The 22,484-nt window shown below is 47.2% G+C and overlaps 1 protein-coding gene across 22 annotated transcripts in view; it reads left to right on the forward strand.

Annotated features, from left to right (window-relative positions):
* The first annotated feature begins 12,150 nt into the window (after positions 1-12,150).
* The window catches only part of CACNA1C (calcium voltage-gated channel subunit alpha1 C), a 638,552-nt gene continuing 628,218 nt past the window's right edge, over positions 12,151-22,484 (forward strand). For 9 of the 22 annotated variants that reach the window (XM_024256469.3, XM_024256465.3, XM_024256464.3 and 6 more), the window contains exon 1: positions 12,155-12,745. In XM_024256469.3, the coding sequence (XP_024112237.2) occupies positions 12,697-12,745 (49 nt within the window). In that variant the 5' untranslated portion in view covers positions 12,155-12,696. Of the gene's footprint in view, positions 12,746-22,484 lie in introns of all 22 variants that reach the window. The other 13 variants (XM_054526650.2, XM_054526651.2, XM_054526652.2 and 10 more) reach the window with 4 other exon arrangements.

A 22,484-nucleotide genomic window follows, 5' to 3' on the forward strand; every position in this document is an offset into this window, starting at 1 on the left:
CTTTCACTTCTGAAGAACTGGTTTTAAGCATCTCTTTTCAAATAGATAATTAATTCTTATATAAGAGATGGTGACCAACTAGTCTCTTTTTCCAAAGAGGAATAAAAGGCAAAAAGAAAATGGTTGGAATTGTGGTTAATGATATTCAGGTTGGACCAAGAAAGATTATTGGGTGCTTCAACGGATTGTCAAAGATGACAGAAAATTCCATCTTTGTGGTAATAAGTACCCTGCTATATCTATACTTTTCCTCGCCAAGCTTTTTCATACTAATATTTCACTTTGTACTCAGAATCCATTCCTTGAAAGTTCCTTGGTTTATGGTTGAGGGAACTGATACTCAAAGAACATAAGAGACCTGGCTAAAGTTACACAGCCAAGTGGTAATAGATACAAGCTTTAAACTCAGAGTTCTTTCTAATACCTGATGCTTTTGTCTTGTAGGCTGTAAATGAAAATACAGCAGAATCAGATCTGTCCAATAAATCCTGATTGAAGGCCAGAAATGAAAGTATTTCTTCTGAGGCTGAGAAAAATTCCATCTCAAACATTGAAAGGGTAGAAATAGGCAGTGAAGTCCTAGTGTCTGCTCTGTTTGGCCTTTCTGGGTTAAAAACATACTTAAAATTGAGTGACTCTGTTGTGGAATAAAATCCAAACAATCTGGGTTGAAAAAGACTGCTTAGGGGTGTGTGGGTCACAGTGATGCTAAGGGTATTCTTTTTTTTTTTTTTTTTTGAGACGGAGTCTTGCTGTTTCGCCCATTCGCCCAGGCCAGAGTGCAGTGGTGCTATCTCGGCTTACTGCAAGCTCCGCCTCCCGGGTTCATGCCATTCTCCTGCCTCAGCCTCCCGAGTAGCTGGGACTACAGGCACCCACCACTGCACCCGGCTAATTTTTTGTATTTTTAGTAGAGACGAGATTTCACCGTGTTTGCCAGGATGGTCTCGATCTCCTGACCTCGTGATCCGCCTGCCTCGGCCTCCCAAAGTGCTGGGATTACAGGCATGAGCTACCACGCCCGGCCCACTAAGGGTATTCTTGATATCCGCTGGGATAATGTGACCACAGGACACCTTGCTTGCTTTCTCCAAGAATCTCAAGAAGACTACAAACCCCAAGAAGGGAGGCATATTGTTCAAGATCATGTTGGGGATAGAAGACAGAGAAAGAATGAGAAAGTAGAGATGTTCATTTGTTTTATGAACATTTACTTATCTGCCAAGGTCTGTAGCCCTGGCCTTCCCTGTGAAGAGCAGCAGCCTGAACCAATGTTCAGTCGGCCGGGGCTGCCGAGCCAGGACCTTACAAGGCTGCAGCCTGCGCTGACCCAGGGCCTCCACAGTGCTTTGCTTGCAGATCCCCCCAAAAGAGTTGTGGAAAAGTCTGTGCCTCATCATGCGTTTTCAAGTTGACATCCCAAAAGTTTCATGATAATTTTAAATGGTTGTAAATGATGCAATTTCTGGTGCTTTATAAATCTTGACAGTTTAACATAAAATTGTTGCATTACTCTTTTAAAGTTTCCAATAAAATATAAACACTGCAGCTATTTGATACCTTCTATTATGTATTCAAAGATATATAAAAGCCCTGTTTTTAACAGTCAAAGATTTTTCATCATTTCTTTTTCTCCTTGGATACATATTTACATTCCATTTCCTTCTTAAAATTTTACCCTAATACAATATATTTTTATGCTTGAAAGTCTTTTACTGATCACACTATCATATTACTCTGCAACAAAAAGAGGTATATAAATTAAAATTTAAAATTAAAAAAATTTATAAACATAAGGCTTTGCATTATACATTTCTTTTGGATTGAATTATCATCACAGATACTATTAATGTACAACTGAGAAAAACAACATAATTACATTATGAGCTTTTCGAGGTAATTCTTAATATAAAATGTACCAGAAATAATATATTTTAAAAAGATCATGATTGAAGGGATATGTTGTCCAATTCAAGAGGCTTTCTAGACACGTGTATTTCAAATGTCTCCTTGTCTGGGCACCAGTATTTCCTAGATCTCCTTGTTTGGTGTCCTGGGGGCATTCACACCACAGGGATATGGACCTGGAAGGATGCAGAGTGAATGACAGGTGTGCCTCTCTGCTGAAGTGTAGGATAAGGATGCCCCTTTGAGAGACAGGAGAAGTGGCAGGTAGGCTCCAGGCTCTGCCCCAGGTTGTTCTCTGGTGAACATGAAGACTGAGCACATATGAAAGTTGAGGGTCTGGAAATGAATTCTATTAAATCATTACTTGTACATGAGTTTCAAGATGTCCTACACTACTCCGATCACTTTCCAAGGCCACTTGGGAAATTGTTAACATGTTCTTGATTCATCCACATAAGAATAGTTTGCATAAGCTATTCAATATAAATACAAGCATAAATATGCTTGTACTTTGAGAAATATGCCTGTACTTTAAGAGGAGGACGTGTTTTGGGGTATTTCATCTGTATAATCAGTTGCAATAGACACTGTCACCCGTTTATCTAGAACAAATAGAACTATTATATGCTACATGAATTATAAATGATTTCAATATTACTTCATCGCAAGATCATTATGGTTACAGCCTGCCCTCCTATGAATTAGAATCACTGACTGATATTATGCTGATTGGAATAGAAGTCAATTCAATGAATCAGAACTTGGCAAATCCCTAACCACACATGGTTCACGCACATGGAGTTGTTGATTTATTCCAGCCTGTTAGTCAAGATAGTTAACATTATACTATGGTAATATTTTCCACATTCCTGGAGCTTAATATAATACAAATCTATTTCTTGATCATACTATATCCAGAGGGGGCTAGTGAGAGGTTCTGGTTCACAAAGTCACTCAGGGACCCGGGGTTGATGGATGCTTCTCTATCTTGCAGCTGTACCATCTGGATAATGTGGCAGGAGAGGGGAGGGACAGAAGAATCGCAACAGGTCTTCCATCACCTCAACCTGGAGGTGACACAGTCACTTCTACTTACATTTCATTCGTCAGGACTAGTCCAATAGTTGTGTCCAAATGCAGAATGGCTGAGAAGCTCACTCTGCCATGTGCCCCAGAGGAGAAGAAAACAGAATATTCTTGCTAACTAAACTATAGTAGAAGTTGATATGGGTGGTATTGGTCAATTGGTCATTGGTTAAAAAAATGATTACCAAGAGTTAGTGATTAATAATAAAATAATGGCATTATATTCATCACAAAAAATCATTATGTAAGCAGGACTGAACATGAAAAAGGCAGAAAATTTGAATCTGCTATGTAAAGAGGCAAAAATGATAAACCTTGGGAGATTGAAACTTACCTTCAAGTATGACTTTGACTGAAGGAAGACCTATCTAGCTGGCAGAGGTACTTCAGCTGGGTCATACGAAAACATGACTGGAAGTGTCCTGCCATACTTGACAACTCTGCCCAGCTCTTGTTTCCACCAGGCTCCACTTGGCCACTGAGTGGAAGTCATTCGGCAAGTTAATGACAGTCACTACTGAGAAGATACCCCTTTGGTTTCCCTCTTGACTTTGCCTATTTCTAGATGTATTATGGAGCAACGACCTCTCTAGCAGGGTGATGATGATTAGCTGTAACTTCCCCGCCCCCAGGTACTTGGAAAATGGCCTAATCAACAACTTAGAGTGAACTAGCCATATGTTAATTAGTTATATGGCATTCAGGTTTACCGTTCCAGGAATGTAAATATTTGGAATTATTCCTATCAGTGTTGTCTATATTCTTTTATATTTCAGGGATGGGACTGCTGCAGGTTGACCCAAGGGTATCCCTATAAAAGAACCTTGGAATCTACAATTAGAAGAGTGCATCATCTTTAAAAAAGAGGTTTTAGGGAACAAATATCCCTTTTTGTCTATTGAGGCAGGCTGGTCCCAAATGTCATATCAAGTAAAGGATTACCTGACCTGTGTCAGACTAGGAACCAGAAATGTTCCTGGCTACATAACCCTACTCTCACATGACTTCTGATACTGTAGGAAAGCAAGCTGGAAATTAATGTGTGGAATTCTAAGAGAGATGCGCGCAAAGTGACCATTCAGGAAAGAATAATCCAGAATGCAAATACGAACTGAGCCGTCATTTATTATTCATCCTTGGGTGAGAGGGAGAAGAACCAGGGGTCAGAGAGAGAAGACATTACAGATTGAATGCCAGCTGAAATATGGAAGGAAAGGTGAGTTTGCCAAGAGTTATATTAATAGGAGGACTGTGAATAGAATGAGGGTTGATGGCTGATTTCTGATGGCCAAATAAAGGTGTTTACTCTTAGGACTGTGTTTTGAAAATGACAGAGAACTTAGAATGCATTCACAGAAGGGTAAAAAGAGAAGAGAGAACATTTATAAAGCTAATTAGAAGAGGAAGGTTCTGAAAGCCCTATTGAAAAGAACACTTTTCAGCTTCCTTTGAGAAGACATTTTCTATCTAGCTCCATTGAATGCGTTTGAACTGGCCTGGAACAGTTAAGAAGGTAAACGGGTTAGGGAGGTTGAGGATCAGAATGGTCTTTGGGGTTTAAAGCCAGGTCCACTTCTCCCCAGCTGAGCTGGCTCGGCCAGGTTACTGAACCTCTCCAAGCATTCAATTGCTCTAATTAAATAGCTGAGGGTGATTGACTGGAAGGGTTGTTTAAGTGTGAGACTAAGTTCTGTGGGAAGGAGCATCCTCCATAGTGCAGCACCTTCGTCACCACTCACTTAAGCTCTAACATGTGGCAATAACTTCTGTTTTATAAGTGAAGAAACTGAGCCTCAGTGAGAGAAAGAGGTTGCTAAAGTGTCAGGAATTAGCAAATGTTGGGCTTGAGATTCAAGTGAAAATGGGTGAAGAAACATTCCCGTAGGTTAGGGTAGCATAGTGGGTTGAATAGCAGCCCCTCAGAATGTATGTCCATGTCGTAATTCCCAGAGAGTGTCAATGTTAGCTTATCAGGAAAAAGGGTCTTTGTAGATGTAATTAACTTAAGAATTTTGATATGAAGACATCGTCCGGGATTATCTGGGGAGCCCTAAATCCAATGACAGGTGTCCTTGTAAAAGCGAAGCAGGATATCTGACTGCCAGAAGATGAGGAGGCAGGGTGACCACGGAGACAGTGTGATGTGGCCACAAGTCAAGGAATGCTGCCTGCCAGCAGAAGTTGGAAAGGGACAAAGAAGGGGTTCTCCCTGAGAGACACTGCAGGCAGCACACCCTGCTGGATTTTGAACTTCTGGCCTCAAAACTGTGAAAGAATAAATTGCTGTTGTTTTAAAACATCCAGCTAGTGGTAATTTGCTATGGCAAAAACTGAATACATGTGGGAATGGCTCGCATTTTGTGAAGGCCTTTGAGCACCTAAAAAAGTGGACACAATAGTGGACAGGTCTGAGCCTTGACTATGTGGTTCCTTCTGGGGGTCAGCAGGTCACCCAGATGAAACAAACTTTCTCAGGGCCTTAACAAGTAATGAAGGTATAGCTTTGGTGACTGAGCGCTTCCTTTGGTATCAACTTCTCTTTCCAAAGAGCCTCAGGAGATGAGGCCACACATTCCCATTTTGCAGATGAGCAAACAGAAGTCCAAGATAGTTACATAATTAGCATGCACCACTGGCTTGCTGAGGTAGAGAGGGACATCATTTGAATTCACACATGGTAGATGAATTCTCCCACCTGGAGAGCCAGTCCCCAGGATCAGGCCATAAATAACCTTGCTGCGTTCTGTCTTTGGGGGCTAAGCATTGCTGAAAATCACAAGGCTAGGTTAGTCACGTTACCACACCTTGTTATCCTAACAACTTAGGCTGCTGTAGAATGAGGCTTGAATTCTCCTCACACTCCGAGTATTCTGGCTTCCCCTTGGGACGGACGCTGGGGCTGAGCGTCCAGGAGAGTTTTCCCTAAGTGTAGTGTATAAAGACAGCCCAGTGGGTTAGGTGGGATCCGGTCCGTCCTATGGCTTCTAGATAAACAGACAGGAGGAAAGGTGGAGATGTGATGGAAGGGAGAACTCTGCCAGCAGAGGTTTTTAATACTAACATAAGTTGTGAAGGCCTCAGTGTTATTATGGGTCTTCCAAAAGGAGAAAGGCCATTCTGCACCCTCTTCAGCTTTGCTCTCTGAACCGTGGGTTGGGGAATTTTCCCCAAAGCCTTCCTCTCTCCTCCATTTTAGTTCTAGTTCCTGAAATGTTGCGCACAGTAGTGGCCAGTGCATGGCCTCTGGGTTTGTGTAGACTTGGGTTCAAATCCCGATTCTATAATTTGCTGACAAAGCAATCTTCAGCAAGAAAATTAACCTCTTACCTACTGTTTTGCACCTGTACAAAGGTGGTAAGTCTCTTTGGCAGGGCTGTGGTGAATTCAGGGCACATAGTAGATACTCAACAAATCTTTCTCACAGGGGTGAAGGATGATAACAGCTAACATTAAATGAGCACACTGTGCACCCCACACACTTTACTTGGACTATTTCATTTCATTCTCACAACCACCCTATGGAGGTAGGTACCACTATTAGCTTCATATTGTAAAAACTGGGTGTTAAGAGGTAAAGTCAGGTGTCCACATGCCCATAGCTCATAGCAGGCAGAACCTGCTCTTTGGCCTGTCTCCAAAGACCAGGCTCTTCGCTGTATTTAAAGTGCCTATTACAGCCCCTGATATTCACCAGGCATATTAAATGATGATAATTAATATGAATTCAACAAACATATATATTGAGGGCAACTATGTGCCAGACACTATTTATTCATAAAAATATCTAAACAAGTAACCTGGTCACAGGTGGGAGCACTACACTGATGCATCAGCCAGCTTTGGTCAGGGAAGCAGTACCACCGTGAGTGACATGGAGGAAGGGATTGATTGCAGCGATTAGACCTTATCCAGTTGTGGAAGCTGGTGAAGAATCTATAGAAGGCTGCTGCCTCTGCATCTGAGGAAGGGTATGAAGTTGCCATAGTGCCAAAAGGCCGGAGGAAAGCAGGACGTGATGTGGGAGAGAGTGAGGCCAAAGTGGAGCCCACGAGGACAAATACAACCCTTGTTTGCCTTTCACCACTTCCGATCTCGACTGTGAAACATAAAGCTGGAATCTTGACTACAGAGCTGGACACGTACTTTGCCCAGGCCTCAGATAGCTGAAGGAGGAGATCTAGCAGGAGCTGGAGGAGCTGTGGGCTCCACCATCAGGGTAAGCCAGCAATTCGGTGACAATGAGTGCATGCTGCTGCTTCATGTCCACCTTCCAGAGGCTCCACAAATACCTGTTGGGGGCAACCTTAATGCAGAACCACATAAGGAAGGCAATTCTGGGAAATAGGTTCCAGCTTAGTTAAGTTGACCTAATGCAAAACCACCACACTGATGTTCCCCTCTCTGGCCTTTGAGAAGGAGTGGTTGTGCGTGGCCCTATGTGGAGATAAAGAAGGTAAGGTGTCAGAAGGCACATTTAAGCTGGGCTTTCGGACTCCACTCTTCCTACTCTGGCTTGCTAATCAATTTTACCTGGTTTGAAATGCTCACCCTTATATACAGGCAATTATGTGGATTAGAAATTAAGGATGAAACATCTTCCCGAAAGGTCACTGTTAAAATTTACCCATCATCTTGGTGCTCCTAGCTTTCTACCACCAACACAGAGTAGCTGACACTTCAATCCATTGCAGGCAGCTTGGATTGCAATGAGGACAATGCAATGCATTTGGGCTGGAAACACTGGACAGGTAATTTTTGCAGGTGGGTGGCAGCATTTAGTGCTGAGTGGCTGTTGTGGTGGGCAGAGGGAGAGAAATAGAAGGGACACCTTGCAGACTTGATGGGAGACTTATTCTGAAGAGATTTATTAGCGGCGTCGTCCCTGGCTAGGCAGTGGGGGGAGGGCTCTGTGTCAAGAGGTGTGTGTGTGTGCTAAGGAAGAGGAAGAGCCTGCTTGGCAACCTGGCTTTCTAAGCCTTGGGCCAGATAGGGAAGAAGAAGAAGAAACATTTACGTGTATTCCCACCTCCCAAAGAAAGCTACTGTCAACATTTTTTTTCCCCACATGCCCCAGATTGAGGATACTGTCAACATTTTGGTGTGAACCCTATTTAGTCTTTTCCCTAGTTCAAATATAAACCTGACTTTAAAAGGAAAATGAAATCATATTGCCTGTAATATTTTTGTGACTTGTTTTTCTTTCAGTGTAAATCATCTTTTTCCACGTTACTAATATTCTTCCTTAATATTGTTCATGTCTATGTAGAATTTCACTGTATGAATGCACTCTAGTTCAGTTATGTGGTGGTTAAGAGCATAGGCTCTGAAGACTGCTAGGGTTCAAATCCCAGGTCTTTCAACAGTAACTGGTTGTGAAAACATGGGCAAGTGAGTAAACCTTTCTGTGCTTTGGTTTCCTCACTGGTAAAATGTGGATAAAAGCAATTCCTTCACAGGGTTGTTTGGAGGAGAAAATGACTTTATGTATGTGAAGCACTTAGAATAATCTCTTAGGGTTATTATTTAACCAACATTTTTGTTGAATATTTAGTTCATTTCCAGGTTTTCACTCTTACAAATATACTGTAATTAACAAATTCAGTGCACTCTTAATTGCTTCCAAAGAAAATATCTGTGGTCACATTTAAAAATCTTTTCCAGAGTGAATCATGCACTCAACACAAATTGAGTGTCCATATGTACAAGGCATTATGTTATGCACAAAGAATAAACACAGTTTTCTTCTTGAAGACACCTAAAATGTAGTAAGGAAGAGGAGAGAAAAGGCTCATGCAAATATAAGCAAAATACTTGCAGAAAGAGGGCACATATGAAGACCTATGGGAGATTCTTTAGCTGGAGAATCAAATCATTCGATGACAGAGAAAGACAGACTCCCTCCTCTGCTCCCACCACCTCCCAAATCCCCAAATCAGAATTCACAATGGTCTCCTTTTGTCACGTTGAGAATTTGTTACCTCGAAAGAGCACACCCAGGGCTGTGTTCCAAAGTTAAAAGCTGGGATATGGGCGTATACTGCAAGACCAAATATTTAGGAAATACCTTTTTCTGGAAAGGAAAGAACACATTTCACAGCTGAAAAGAGAAGTGAAAAATGAAACTAAAGAAGCATGAAGGTAATATTTACTTGCTAGATTTATATGGTGCCTACCTTTAGAAAAGCTGGGCTATAAATCCTGCACGTGACCCCCTAACACACATACACTCTGTTCCCAGTGACTTGGCTCTTTGTGAGTTATCTGCAGCATATTTTGCAATCATTTCACACTGTTCATCTCCCTGCAGCCCTGCCCCCACCAGCTCACCCACACTTCACCCTTCAGAAGAAGGAGTAAGATAATAGTAGAGCCTGAGTTTGGTGTCAGATATGCCTGGGCTAAGTCCAGGTTCCACATTTACTCAGCTGGGTGACCCTGGACATTGTAATTCAAGTCTCGAAGTCTCAGTTTCCATATCTATAAAATGGGGATAATAACGACGATAACACATAACTTATTGGGTTGCAGTGAGGATTAAATTAGATAAAGGCTGTAAAATGCCTATCACAGTACCTGGCGCAGAGCACTCAGTAGTGTTAGCTATTATTATTATTCCTGCACTTGTGTGTGAAGGGGATGCAAACCAGTTTTACTATTCATTTAAACAAATTATCAGCTACAGCAGCCTCTGAAACACAGGCCTATAATGCATCCTAAAGTAAATGCGAAATATTTGATTTTGTGTTATTTCTAATTTTCTCTATTAAGCTGAAAATTGAGTATGAACACACCAAAATGGCAAAGAGGCCAGATTTCTCTTGTAACCAACAAAATTGAGATTGCTCTTCACATTAGAGTGAAGATGACTGATACAGCTTAATACCTCTTCCAGGGGCACTTACATTTTCCACTGGGGCCAGAACCACTGGACAAAGGAAGCAAACAGGAGTGGTAAGGTTTCAGGTATCAAGGGACGGACAGATGCATTTTCATAGGGGGAATTGCAACACTCCTGAAAGTATCTCAGGCACTCACTCATTTATTCAACACATATTATGTACTTACTATCTGCCAGATACTGCTCTAGGCACTGGTGAACAAAATAGATGAGACATCTGCCTTCATAGGGGGTTACATTTTAGTGGGGGGATACAGACAATAAGCAATAAAGTTAATGAATAAGTAAACTATATAGTATGTTAGACAGGGATTCAATAAGAGTAAGGGGAGATAGGGAGCGCTGTGGGGATCTGTCAGTACTGAATCAGGATGAGGTCCTGGTGAGCCTCATTGAACAGGTGAGATTTGCAGAAAGCCCTGAAGAAGCCGAGGGAGTTTGTGTTTCAGGCAGTGGGAATAGCTAGAGCAAAGGCCTTACAATGTGTGTGTGTGTTGAGGGGTCATTCCTGGAGTGTCTGGGGCCCCATCAGGAGGCTAGCGTATCCCGAGTGAGGGGGACAGCAGTAGGAGATGATGTAATAGGATTTGTACTCGGCCATTCCTGTAGGTCACTACAAGGACCATGGCTTTTACTAAGTGAAATGGGTAACCATGGAGGGTTTTGAGCAGATGAGTGCTGGGATGTGATGTTTTAAATGGGTTACTCTGACTGTTGTATTGAGAAAATACCAGAGGGTAGAGGGAAAGTACACCAGGGGGATCAGCCACAGGAGAAACCTGGGTGAAGGATGCTGGCTCAGCCCCAGGTGGTAGCAGTGCAGGAACTGAGAAGCGGTCAGGCTCTGGATTCACCTGAAGGTAGGGCCAACAGTATCTCCTGATGGACTAGACGTGGAATGATGAGAGAAAGGAGTCAAGAGTGACTCCAGGATTTTGATCTGAGCAACTAGAAGTATGGGATTGTCATCGACTGCGATGGGGAAGGCTGTGTGAGGAGAAGCAGGCTTTGAAGAGATCAGGAATCCAGTGTTTGGATGTGTTAGGCTTGAGATGTCTATTAGACGCAGTCGGCTGTAGTCTGGAATTCAGGAGAGAGGTCTGGGCTGGAGATAGACATTTGATACAGACAGCTGCTGAAAGCCACGGGAATGGTTAGGGTCACCCAGGGAATGAGGGTGGATGTGGAGGCGAGGAGGTCTTATGTGGAGGCAGGTAGAGGTTTTCCCCAAGAGGGAGTTGTAGGCCCCCCTGAAAGGGATCACGAAGCCCCACTGGAGGAGAGCCCGGTCCTGCAGGGGGTGCCGTGGAACTTGCTGTGGTTGCAGGGAGTGATGGAGGAAGTGTTTGCTTCTCCGGGAAGGAGAGGTGCCGGATAGATTCCTGCCGGAGTTGCAGAAATAATTAAGAGAAGTAGGTAAGGATATCCTAGTAGAACACGTGCTCGGCCGCCTCCAAGGAATTAGCAAACCTGGGTCTAGGAATCTGTTCAGACATCTGGGCACCGCTGCCTCGCCTACCAGGCTCCGCCTCGCTGCCCCTCCCGCTCCCCCTCCCCTCCTCTAGCTGTCACTTCTACAACCGCTCTGATTATAATTGATCAAACAGAATCACGGAATCACGGCTCATTTTGCCGTTTTGTTCAGTGGCCCGATCCGAAACGAGACTCTGGTAGTTGGGCAAATTGTATTCCTCCTCCTTGGAATTCCGCTCACAGAGGCCTTCCCGGCGTGGCCGGCCCAGCAGGGACGCGCCGCCGCAGCGGAGGAGAGAACGCGGGCGGGGGGCTGCAGGCCGGCGCGGGGGGCGCGACGCCGCCGGCGGGGCGCGAGGGGGTGTGTCCGCGCCGCGGCCACCGCGGCCACCGCGGCGGGCGCCCGGGTCCCCCCGCGCGCCCCGGCCTCCCCGGGGGCTCCTCACGCCGCCCCTCGCCCGCCGGCGGCCGGGGCCCGCTCCCTTTGACGTCATGCGGGCCGAGGGCTCGCTCGGGCGGCGCTGCCGCGGGCGCCGAGAGGGGGCCCAACTTCGGGCTCCAGTCCGCCGCCGTGCGCCCCGCGCCGTGCGCCCGGCTCCCTGCGCGCCGCCGCAGCCACATCTGGAAGCGTTCAGCGCGTCTGTCTCCGGCGCGCCGGGCGGGCGGGCGGGCGGGCGGCGCGGGCAGGGGCGGGCGCGGGCGCGGCGGGGCTGGGCCGGGGGGAGTGAGCGCGGCGCTCTCGCGCGCCCGGTGTCTCCCTCTCGCTGCCTCTGCAGAAACAGCTCCTGCCAGAGCGGCGCTCGGCGCGGCGCGGCGGGCCCGGAGCGGCGGCGGCGGCTCTTCCTGCCTCCGCGCCCAGGAGTTGCCGGCTCCCTTTGACAGCAGAGAGCCGGGCGGGGGCCTCAGGAGGACTCGCTGGGAGTGGGCAGAGGCGCCTCGGCCCCTGCCGGCCCAGGCGGGCCCCGCGCGCCCCCCGCCCCTCCTTTCCGCCTCTTCTTCTCGCCCTGCCTCTCCCGATTTATTTTTTCAAATGGTGTAGCCGCCAGAGGTGCGGTGCTCAATTCTTGGAAGGGGCCCGGATGTACTGAGGATGCATTACAATTTCACTCGAGGAGGCAGTAGTGGAAAGGAGCAGTTTTTGGGGTTTGATGCCATAATGGGAATCAGGTAATCGTCGGCAGGGAAGAAGAAACGCTGCAGACCACGGCTTCCTCGAATCTTGCACGAAAGCCGCCGGCCTCGGAGGAGGGATTAATCCAGACCCGCTGGGGGGTGTTTTCACATTTCTTCCTCTTCGTGGCTGCTCCTCCTTTTAAAACCATTTTTGGTCCATGGTCAATGAGAATACGAGGATGTACATTCCAGAGGAAAACCACCAAGGTAAGGCTGGACCCCGCCGCCTCGCCGGGGCTCCCTGCCTTTTCCACCGGGTTCCTGCCCTACCCGCGCTCCCCGCGGCCCCGGGGCCGGTCCCTGCGGAGTGGCCCGGGGCCGCGTCCGCGAGGGGCGCCTCCGCCTCGTCGGAGCGCCCGGGAGCCCGGCGGGATCGGGGCCCGAACCGCCGCGCGAGACGGAGCGGAAAATTCCCGCCCCTCCCCCTCCGGGCCCCAGCTTCTCCAGAGCATGTGTTTCCTATGAAATTCCAGGCGAGGGGGGAAAAGTTCCCCAAGTGGCTGCCGCCGCCTCGCTTTCTCGCGTTCGCCTGGAGAGCCCGGCCTCCTGGCCAGCTGCGCGGGGGGCAGAGGGCGCCGGCGCCGCGGAGCCCAGAGGCCCGGGGTCCCTCGCCCGGCTCGGGGCGCGGCTGGGAGCGCGCGCGCGCACCCTAAGGCGGCAGAGCCCGGCGCCCACGGCCGCCCCGGGGGCGCCCTCGCGCTGCCCGGCGTCCACTCTCGTCCAGGCGCCCCTGCCCTGGGCGGCGCGCTCCAGGTGGCGGGTGGGGGCGGCGGTGCAGATGTGAACCCCAGCGCGCCCCTCTCGTTCCCCCTCCGTAGGTCCCCTTCTTCCTCTCTCCCTCCCTCCTCCGCCGCTCACCTACACCCACCCACCTCTCCACTGCTGTTGACCCCGAGCGCGCCCACGCCGCGTGTGTTCTCATTCGCACCCACATGTGGGCTAGCACCTGAGGATGGAAGCGGCGAGGAGCCGGGCGGTGTGTGGGCTTTGCTGTTTCGTGTTTGAAGGAGATGATGAAAGGGTGTGCCTGGCTCACGCGGCTCCATACTATTGCCCAGTGTTTTCCGAGCATCTCCATCCTTGGCCGCAAATGTCACCAGCTCCCCCTGTGATGGTGAAAGGCAGTCAGGTAACTCCCTACTTCCTGGAAACTTTCTCCCTCACCGCTCTCCCCCCATATTAACAAGTTATTTTCTTGGACGTTGCTCAGCATTTAAGGTTTTGGGGGTGAGGGGGTGCAGACAGGGTGGTCCCGCGGGGCTTTCTGGCAACCTCCAGGCATGACATCTCTTTCTTCTCGCCACTGCTCTCTCTGTCTCTTTGGGTGTAGTCTCTCCCTTTTCTCTCCCAGTTCCCAGAGCCTCCCTGTTTGCAGTCTTCCTCTTCTCTTCACCTGAAAGCCTGTCTGTTACTGCCGGTCTCTGTTCTTTCCCTGGGTTCTTCCCAGTGATCCTTTGAAGACCAGCCTGGTGGAAGGAGTTGTCTCCAGGTCTTTTAGTCCAGCTTTTTCCCTCTGTTTGCTCCCAGCTCCACCTTTTGGGGACAGGGCCTTCAGTCTTTAGAGCCAGAAGCTGCCAGCCAGCCTGCCTGGTCTCCATCTATCCTGAAACTGATTTTGGGGCCAGTCTTCTCTGCTTTCCAGCACGGGTGGCAGCATGGGGATTTTGGCCTCCTTTGGAAGAAAGAATCTTGTCAAGGGTCATGGGTTCTAGGGTGAGCCAGAGCTTTGGGGTCACAAGGGCAGTGTCCATGTTTGGATTTCTCTACTGGTGACCCCATCCCTCACCTGATCCCCTCCTCCCTTCTGTAACTGATGGGGGTAGTGAATGGTTTAGGAGGGAGGGAGTGAGACACAAAAGAGAGTGATATTAGTGAAGAGTGGGAATGCAAGATGACTCCCCTCCAGATTCTGAGACTGCGTGCTTTACCCACCTCCTCAGTCTAAGCAGCATTGGAGAGAAGAGCTCTGTAGTATTGCCTAAGTATCACTGTCAATGGCAATGTACTGTGGTAATAATAGTGATTATTCACATTATTCACATGATGATAATCTTAACTAGTTCACAAGGCCTCCTCTTGGCGCAGGATAAACCCCTTCTGAACCCATTTCCTTACTCTGGTTGTTTTCTTTTGCCCCTTTGCCTCTCAGCATCTCCCCGCTGTATGCTGAGAGCAGACATTAAAAGTAGGAGTGCCAACCCCAGAGAGGTTCCTGAGAAAGGTAGAGGGGAAGGGAGCAAGGGAGCCAGTGGCTGAGAGCTCTACCTTTCCAGCAACATGCCAGCAAACACTATGGCAACCTGAATTCCAGTTCTCTCCCTTGAAGCTGCAGTGATTATATAATTCATGGGAGCAGTTTTGCCTCCATTTCTAGATGCGGTTCCCAGGTGGAAGAGCACCAAGATCCCTGTCTCTCCTCTACTCTCCATCTTCTCTTCTTTAGTTGGTTGCCATTGCCGAGGTTTTTGGGGTAGGAGAGGGGAGGAGGGTGGTGGAGGCGGGAAGGGCAGACCTAGAAGAGGTTGAATATTGACAAGAAAGAGGTTGCTGTGGCTAATCACTAAAGGGGGCGGGTGAGCCATAATAGGGTTTAGAGTTTCAGGAGACAGAAGAGGAGTCTAGGACTGCCTCAGAAGATCAGTAATGGTGACGAAACAAAGAGTCGAGAACCAAAAAAGTTGTCAGTGGTGGGGGCTGTGCATTCCTCTCTTCCCAACATGCTCCGAGACATGGAATGCACCAGTCCTTGCTCTCTCACCTTTTCTGTGGAGTGTGTGCATGCGTGAGTGTGTGTGTATGTGTGTGTGTTTTGAGGGTCGAACTGGAGACTGGAGGTCAGCGCCTGGGAACAGCCTGGAAGTTCATTGAAGGATCAGCTTCTGACCCTGGGTTTCAGGCTGGGGTGGCACACTCAAGCCTTGCCTCACCTCTGGCAGCCTGTCTGCTCTGGGCCTGTGCCAGCCTCCCACTTTTCTGGGCTGATTTTCCATTGCAGGCTCCGGCTAGCAAATGAGTGTCTTAATAGTCAACCATTGAACAAATAAAACCCAGAATGTCCCTTATCTGCTAGAGACAAGGCAGAGGGGAGAAACATGTGTTCGGGGAGTGCAAGACACACTGTGCTTTTCTTTTAACTACTTAGCGATTCAGCAGAATAAGAATCGCTGTAATAAGGTAATAATAATAATGATCACAGTTAACTTTCTTTACAAATGGTCAGAGAACAACGTTGCTCGCACATCAGCTTGAGCAGGTTAAAGAAAGCTGTGGCATTAGCTTTGCTTTTTCTTGATCCTGCATGGAGAAAACTGGAGGAAAGGGGCTTTTGGAGTTCAGCATATTATTCCTACTATTGGTCAGGTACTTTTTAGTGTTTTAGAATATGACAATATATTAAAAAGAGTCAATTTTTGATTATTTCCATAGAATACACACTAACAGTATTTAAGTGTGTGTGTGTATATATACACACATGGAATAAGGAAAAGCTGTTTTAAATAGATCACACGAGAGGCTAATCCCCTTCCGGGACCTGGGGTGTTGAGAGAGGGGTATTGATAATGCAGTCTCCTAAGACTGTTTAAAGATTTCTTCTTCATAGTAAAGGGAGACTCGTTCTTACAGGTAGATGCTGCAGGCACAGTGCTTTGTAAATGAAATGATGAGCCATTAGCCCCCTGGGACCATTTCTCAGTCTTGGCAATGACCTAGGACTCTTCAATTTTTTCTTCAACTAAAACTGCTTGAGTTGGGTTCTTCTTAAGACCTACCAAAGGGATCCAAGGAGCATACTGAGTGGAGATTTCGAGGCCCTGCTCATCTTTGGATCCCTGCTTCCTAGTACAGGCGGCTGCTCAGTCCAGGGCCTTGATGCAAGGCTGAACAAATAAAGTCTGCGTGAATGAATGAATGCAACCTGGCCAGACCTGCAGTAGATGTGGCTTCTGCCTCTTCCAGTAGGTGGCGCCACAGGGCTTAGGAGTCAGGAAAGGGGCTTCAGGGTCCGGCTGGTGATGAAAGATGTAGGGGGAGTTTAGAGCTTGCGACCTGTTGGGGCTGTGCTGCTTCCATCAGGCCCACACCTGCCCCGGCACAGGTAACCCAAAAGACTAGTGTGTCTCCGTGCCACCGCACACACTGGAGGCCCTTGCGGCATCAATGAGGGACCCAGATCCCACAGAGACCTCTCCACCCTGTTGTGATGAAAACTCCTTTGGAGTCCCCCCAGTCCATCGTAGGGTCTTCCCACAGACGTCTGTTTCCTTCCAGCACAGACAGCATCCCGCCGAGCCTGGAGGGAGGCTTTTGGGTGAATCGCTGAACTTGGTATGGCCAGATGTTAATTTTCTCCCTGATTTTTCACCGATGGTTTAGTAACCAGAGGGCCCGGTGGTGCCCAAGCCCAGTGGAGCATGGGGTGACCCGAAGCATGGGATCTGGGAACCCAAACCTGTGCAGTCACAAAGCTTGCCAGCCAAAGGCAGGAAGACATTTTCCTAACTTTAATAGGGAAAAGAACGCAAAAACAACTGGGTGCACTTCACAGTTGATTTCCGTTTATGAGTCTGCCTGGATCTCCTGCTGGGTAATGGCAGAAAAGCTCAGGAGACCCAGGTTAGGAAGTAACTGAGATTTGTTCTAATTTCCAGTGATGTTTTCCAGCGCCTGGCGTTTTCTTTTCTATTCCTTTCTTCACTCGGTTTTCTTAGTTGCATGGCAAGTTCCATGAGGTCTGAGAAGCCCTTGGCACTGTGTTAAGAAGGGGTGAGTGGCTGGCAGCACTTTCTTCCTTTTACAGTAATTCCTCCCGCCTGATACAGCAGCTGTTTGTTCTGTAGGAGGTACAGGTCAGCTGGCGTCATCTCACCTCTTCCTTGCTGGGACCCTGAAATCAGTGCTGAGCATTCAGATTCAGCAGACAATTTTATTTTCCAATATGGACTACAGAAAGCTGATAGACTGTTTGCGAAACACCTGGAGACTTAACAACAAGCCTAATTAACAAAATAATCACACTGATTTTGTCTGTTTCTAGATTCCATCCTCACAGTTGCCTAGGTTAATGTTGGGCACTGTGGAGGAGAACAGAAGATTGGTTAAAAAAAAGGCATGGGGAATTGTTTTGCAACATATCAGGTGCCAAATATTTAGCAACAGAAGTGCTAAACATTCTGATAATGAAATAACACTCTGAGCCATGGCTGTCATTATTAAAATAATTTAGTAAACACCTGTTTACATGTACCTCAAGGTTAGATACCACATAAAACAAGTAAAAGCGACAGGATCCCTCAGGGAAAGTGGAATGGAATGTTTTTCCGTGTCATTTCAAAGCCGGATGTGTAGACTTAAACTGAACCCACTGCAGAAAAAGCAAAATGGAAGGCTGAAATAATGAATGCCATCATTTGAACCGAAACCTGGGCGCTCCAGAAGAGCTCTTCTCTGTGTTTTAATTCCTAGATGGGGTGCTTATTTGCTCAAGACCAGGCTTTCCTGAGCCTGTGTAGACACGGGCCTGGAGCAGGTGGGCAGACCCTCTTGGCTTCTATAGTTGAGGCACCCCTGGAGGCAGCTGTTTATCATGGCAGGAAGGGAAGTGGATGCATTCTGTACTGCCCCTTTCCCCTGCCGAATTCAGGCAGGACCCGCGCAGGTCCCTGGAGAACCTTGCTTCAGTGCTAGCTGTGTGTACCGTGTGGGCAGGACCCCAGCTGGGAGACAGGGAGCCCAGGATGACCCCACAGAAAAGCAGAGCTGTGAGATGGCTGCAGCCTCCGAGAGCTGAGGTGCAGAAGATGAGGGGAAGCCAGAGGAGCCCCAGCCCACTAGGGTGTCTGGGAGCGTTAGGGGAGCAAGGTCATCAGGGTAGTCAGTTACTCTTTGTGGAGCTGAACTGAATTTAAGTAGGGATTGTAGGGACTGTAGGAGAGAAGTTTGGGCCTGGAGCTCAGGAGTCAGACAGAGGTTGAAAATACACCCTTCCTTCCCCGGAAGCCAAGGGAACTAGAGGAAGGGTTCATCTGGCTGAAGCAGAGGGTGAGGAAAGCGGGGGTTAACTGGCAAGAAACCCAAACCTCTCAGCCCCTCCCCTCCCCAAAACCCCACAAAACAGTTCTCTCCAAAACACCTTCACTTTAAAATGGGCTTCTTGTGCTATACCCTGTGTGTATAGGGGGCAGGGGGCTAGGCTCTGGTTCGTTTAAGGGTTTGTCAAACATAGAATAAATGTAATGTCTCTTTGGGAATTTACTTTCTAGGATCAGGACATTTTATGGGTAAAGGAACGTTAGAGACAATCCTCATTTCCAATTGAGAAAACAGAGGCCCCTAAAGGTTCACGGAGGCAGGGATGTAACTAAATACAAGGTCTTCAGTCTCTTTATCCTCCTGTCTTTACCACACTTGGTGCTGGCCCCCTGAGAGAGCATTGTTAGTGCTTCTGGCTAAATTTTGCTTGGTAGATCTCTCAACCTCTCTATTCTTCCTCCCCCTGCCTCCACCTTTGTACTGCCTTAAAATAATTTCTGCGATGTTAGATTTAGGAATGGAGTTGGAAGGGTGGGGTGGGGGAAATCTATCATTGGAAAGGTTTAAAAATACTTTCTTAGGCTACAGAGTAGAAGTTCATACATGTCCACAAGAAACTCCTGCAAAATTCAGATCACGATTTTGTCTGCAAACAGATCTGCCTCTAAGCCTTTTTTATTTGCTCACTTCCTCTCGGCCCCAATCTAGGCTTGTTTCAGCCCCTTTGTGAGAGTGGGATGGGGATGGGAAGCCAGGCTGTGCTGTGGGACTTCCCTGGTGAGCTGCTAGGATTCTTCATGGACCAGCCGGCATTACCAGTAGCTGGGGTACGGACACACAGATCAGCCCCAGGGTAGAGACTGTGAGACAGGCTGCCACAGACTCCACCTGAGTTGGTCAAGGGCGTCTTTCTGCTCCCATGTCAGGGTTGGTCTCCTAGGACCCCCGGCCTACTCCCAGGAGACATTCCCAGCAGTGGTGATAGACTCAGCCCATGGAAGAGAATCACTAGGACCTGCCTCTGACATTCCCATCTTCCTTGAAGTGTTCATTGGCTGACTTGTTTCATACTCTTTCAAGTCCTCTCTGAGAAACTGGAAGCCCTCTGAGGCTGACTCGGTCTAGCTTGAAGATGGAGGCGTGAGCCAGGCTCATGCTTAGAGATGTGGCTTTTGAGTTCCCTGGAGGAAGCCATCATTTCAGAACATAGTGTTGTGATAATTTCATGAAATATTCAAGCTGCCAATTTGCCAACAGGGGTTTCGTTTAATACACTCGGCTACACTTGGTGTTGCCCGCTTGAACCTAGCTAAAAGGAAAATAAAATAATCTTGTCTCCTGTCCTTTAGAGAACCAAGCCAAAATCTAGACAGTAAATGGATGTTCTTCTCCATATTGCCTGTGGGCAGAAATGTTGACTTGATTACTCAATTAAGCTCTATTTACTTTATAACCATTGTGTCATGTACAGTCATTTATATTCCTTTCTTTCTTCCAAAATAATCTACGTTGGGCTAAAACCTTTCAAAGATATTAACAAAAGTAACAAAGTAAATAGCTAAAGAATAAATAAGGCTGTAGGCTAGAGAATGACTTGGGTCTTGCGTCACCTTCTTTGACTTATCTCTTTCTCTGAGAGTTCAGAAGGAATCAAATCCCTTTTTTTTTTTTTTTTTTGTCTGTAAAGTGGAGATAATAATCCTTAGCCAATTCACTTCGCAGGGCAGCTGTGAGGATCCAAATAGGAGAATGAGTGTATATCACTGTTCAAACATCAGCTACTCTTGTTCTCCCCATCAGAGAGCAGAGCACCAGAGTTTGGAAGAGCAACACCGTGAAGTAACATTCACAGCATTTCAAACAACTTTGGAGCTGTTGTGGGAGGGCTGACATTATTCAATATTATAAAGGTGAAAACGTAAAACAAAGAGAAACCAGAGTCTGAGGTGGTCTGGCTGATAGCAGAATAATCAGGGAGGAAGTGAACCATTGGTCGAGATGGGCCTGGTATTTTGCCCTCCAGAGAGTCTAGGAGCCTGTGGCCAGTAGGCTCCCAGGACGGTGGAGCCATGTGCACTGCTGCTGTTTCCAAGCTGAGGGTGAGGACATGGGGATGCAGGGTTCCTGATGCCTGGCAGCCATCCACCTGCCATACTGCTGTCCCCTCACTGCCACCACACATGGCTGCCTGCCTTCGGCCTCAAGTCTGAAGCCACGCTGGCTGGAATTCCTTTCGTGGCCTGGAAATAGGGCCATTGAGGGCAGGAAGAACACCACCTGGGCAACCAATGTCTCCTCACTTTTGAACGTGAATTCCCCAAACCTAAACACAACTTCCCAGTACAGAAGAATGGGCTGGAAAATAAAACTTTGCTTCAAAAGTAAACTTTGGGTTTGGAAAAGAAACTTATTTATTTTTCATAGCCAAAGTGTTGCAGGTTTGGAGATAGAGGGGACAGTTTTGTGCAGCTCCCTAAGACACTGATCAAAATAGGAAAGGGCTTTAACATTACAGTCTAAGTGACAGGATTAGTTTTAGTTTCCCAAAGCAAAAATAATCCCATCATCAAAAAGTATGCTGGGAAACTTTCGCATTTGTTTGCACCTTGCTCTACCCTCAGCTCTGGTCCTGTGATCTGTGGAGCCATATATGTTTTAATTTGTATCTAAAGAAAAAAAGCTATATTGAGGTATAACATCTACCTTTTTATAATTTTAAAATAGAGCAAGAGCAATAGCCACCATTTATTGAATGCCTAGCATGTGTTAGGCAATGTTCTTGGTGCTTCATGTGCTTAATATGTTTTATCCTTACAGTCATCCTACCACGTGGGTATTAATTATATTTTTTAGATAAGGAGACTGAGGAACAAAGATCTTAAGCAATGTGGCCACAGCCACCCAGACAGTGTTGGGGCTGGGAATTAAATTCAGGTCTGTCAGACTTTCAAAACATTTGTTCTTTCTGTTACTTCTCCCCATGGAGAAGAGTAGAAAGAGGAAGCCACCATCTCTCTATCCTGGGAAAATGACCTTGTCCTCGCCTTCTGGAACCTGGCTTAGATTTGCCTTGTGGGAGCTCAGAGCTGGAATCCTTGTTCTTGATGGCTGTATGTGGTTCTGGTACCCACCTCCCCTCCTGGTCCCATCCTCTGGCTTTCTTTCCCCTTATTCCCAGGGTTTCTGCCAGGGCCCTCTTTGCTTCTTCACATCTCCTCACAGGCCTTCACAGACCACCTAGGTCAGTACACCTTGTCTCTCGGGGGACCTATTTGTGGCATGGCCTTGCTTCACCACCCATTCTTGGAATATTTTCTCAGTCACTCCCTCCTGGAAAATAGACACTCTCCATTCTCGAACGAGATTCCCGTGAGTCCCGGGGACCATCCTTGTAAGCTGAGCTCTCCAGACTTCATGCAGTATTTATTTATTTATTTTGAAATAGCAGCTTTGTTGAGGTATAATTCGCATACTGTAAAATTTACCCTTTTGATGTGTACGATTCAGTGGTCTACCTACTTCCCCAATATTTTCATCACCCCCTAAAAAATACCCTTTACCCGTTGGTAGTCATTTTTCATTCCCCTCTCTCTCCAGCCCTTGGCAACAATGAATTTACTTTTGTCTCTATGGATTTTCATGTGTTATTGACAGTAATAATAATTCCTTTTTTTTTTTTTTGAGGCGTAGTCTTGCTCTGTCACCAGGAGGGAGTGCAGTGGCGCGATCTCGTCTCACTGCAACCTCCGACTCCCTGGTTCAAGTGATTCTCCTGCCTCAGGCTCCTGAGTAGCTGGGACTACAGGCACGCACCACCACGCCTGGATAATTTTTGTATTTTTAGTAGAGACGGGATTTCACCATGTTGGCCAGGATGGTCTCAATCTCCTGACCTCTTGATCCACCTGCTTGGCCT

This window comes from Pongo abelii, chromosome 10 (genome assembly GCF_028885655.2).
Source record: "Pongo abelii isolate AG06213 chromosome 10, NHGRI_mPonAbe1-v2.0_pri, whole genome shotgun sequence".
In the NCBI taxonomy this organism is placed as follows: Eukaryota; Metazoa; Chordata; class Mammalia; order Primates; family Hominidae; genus Pongo; species Pongo abelii.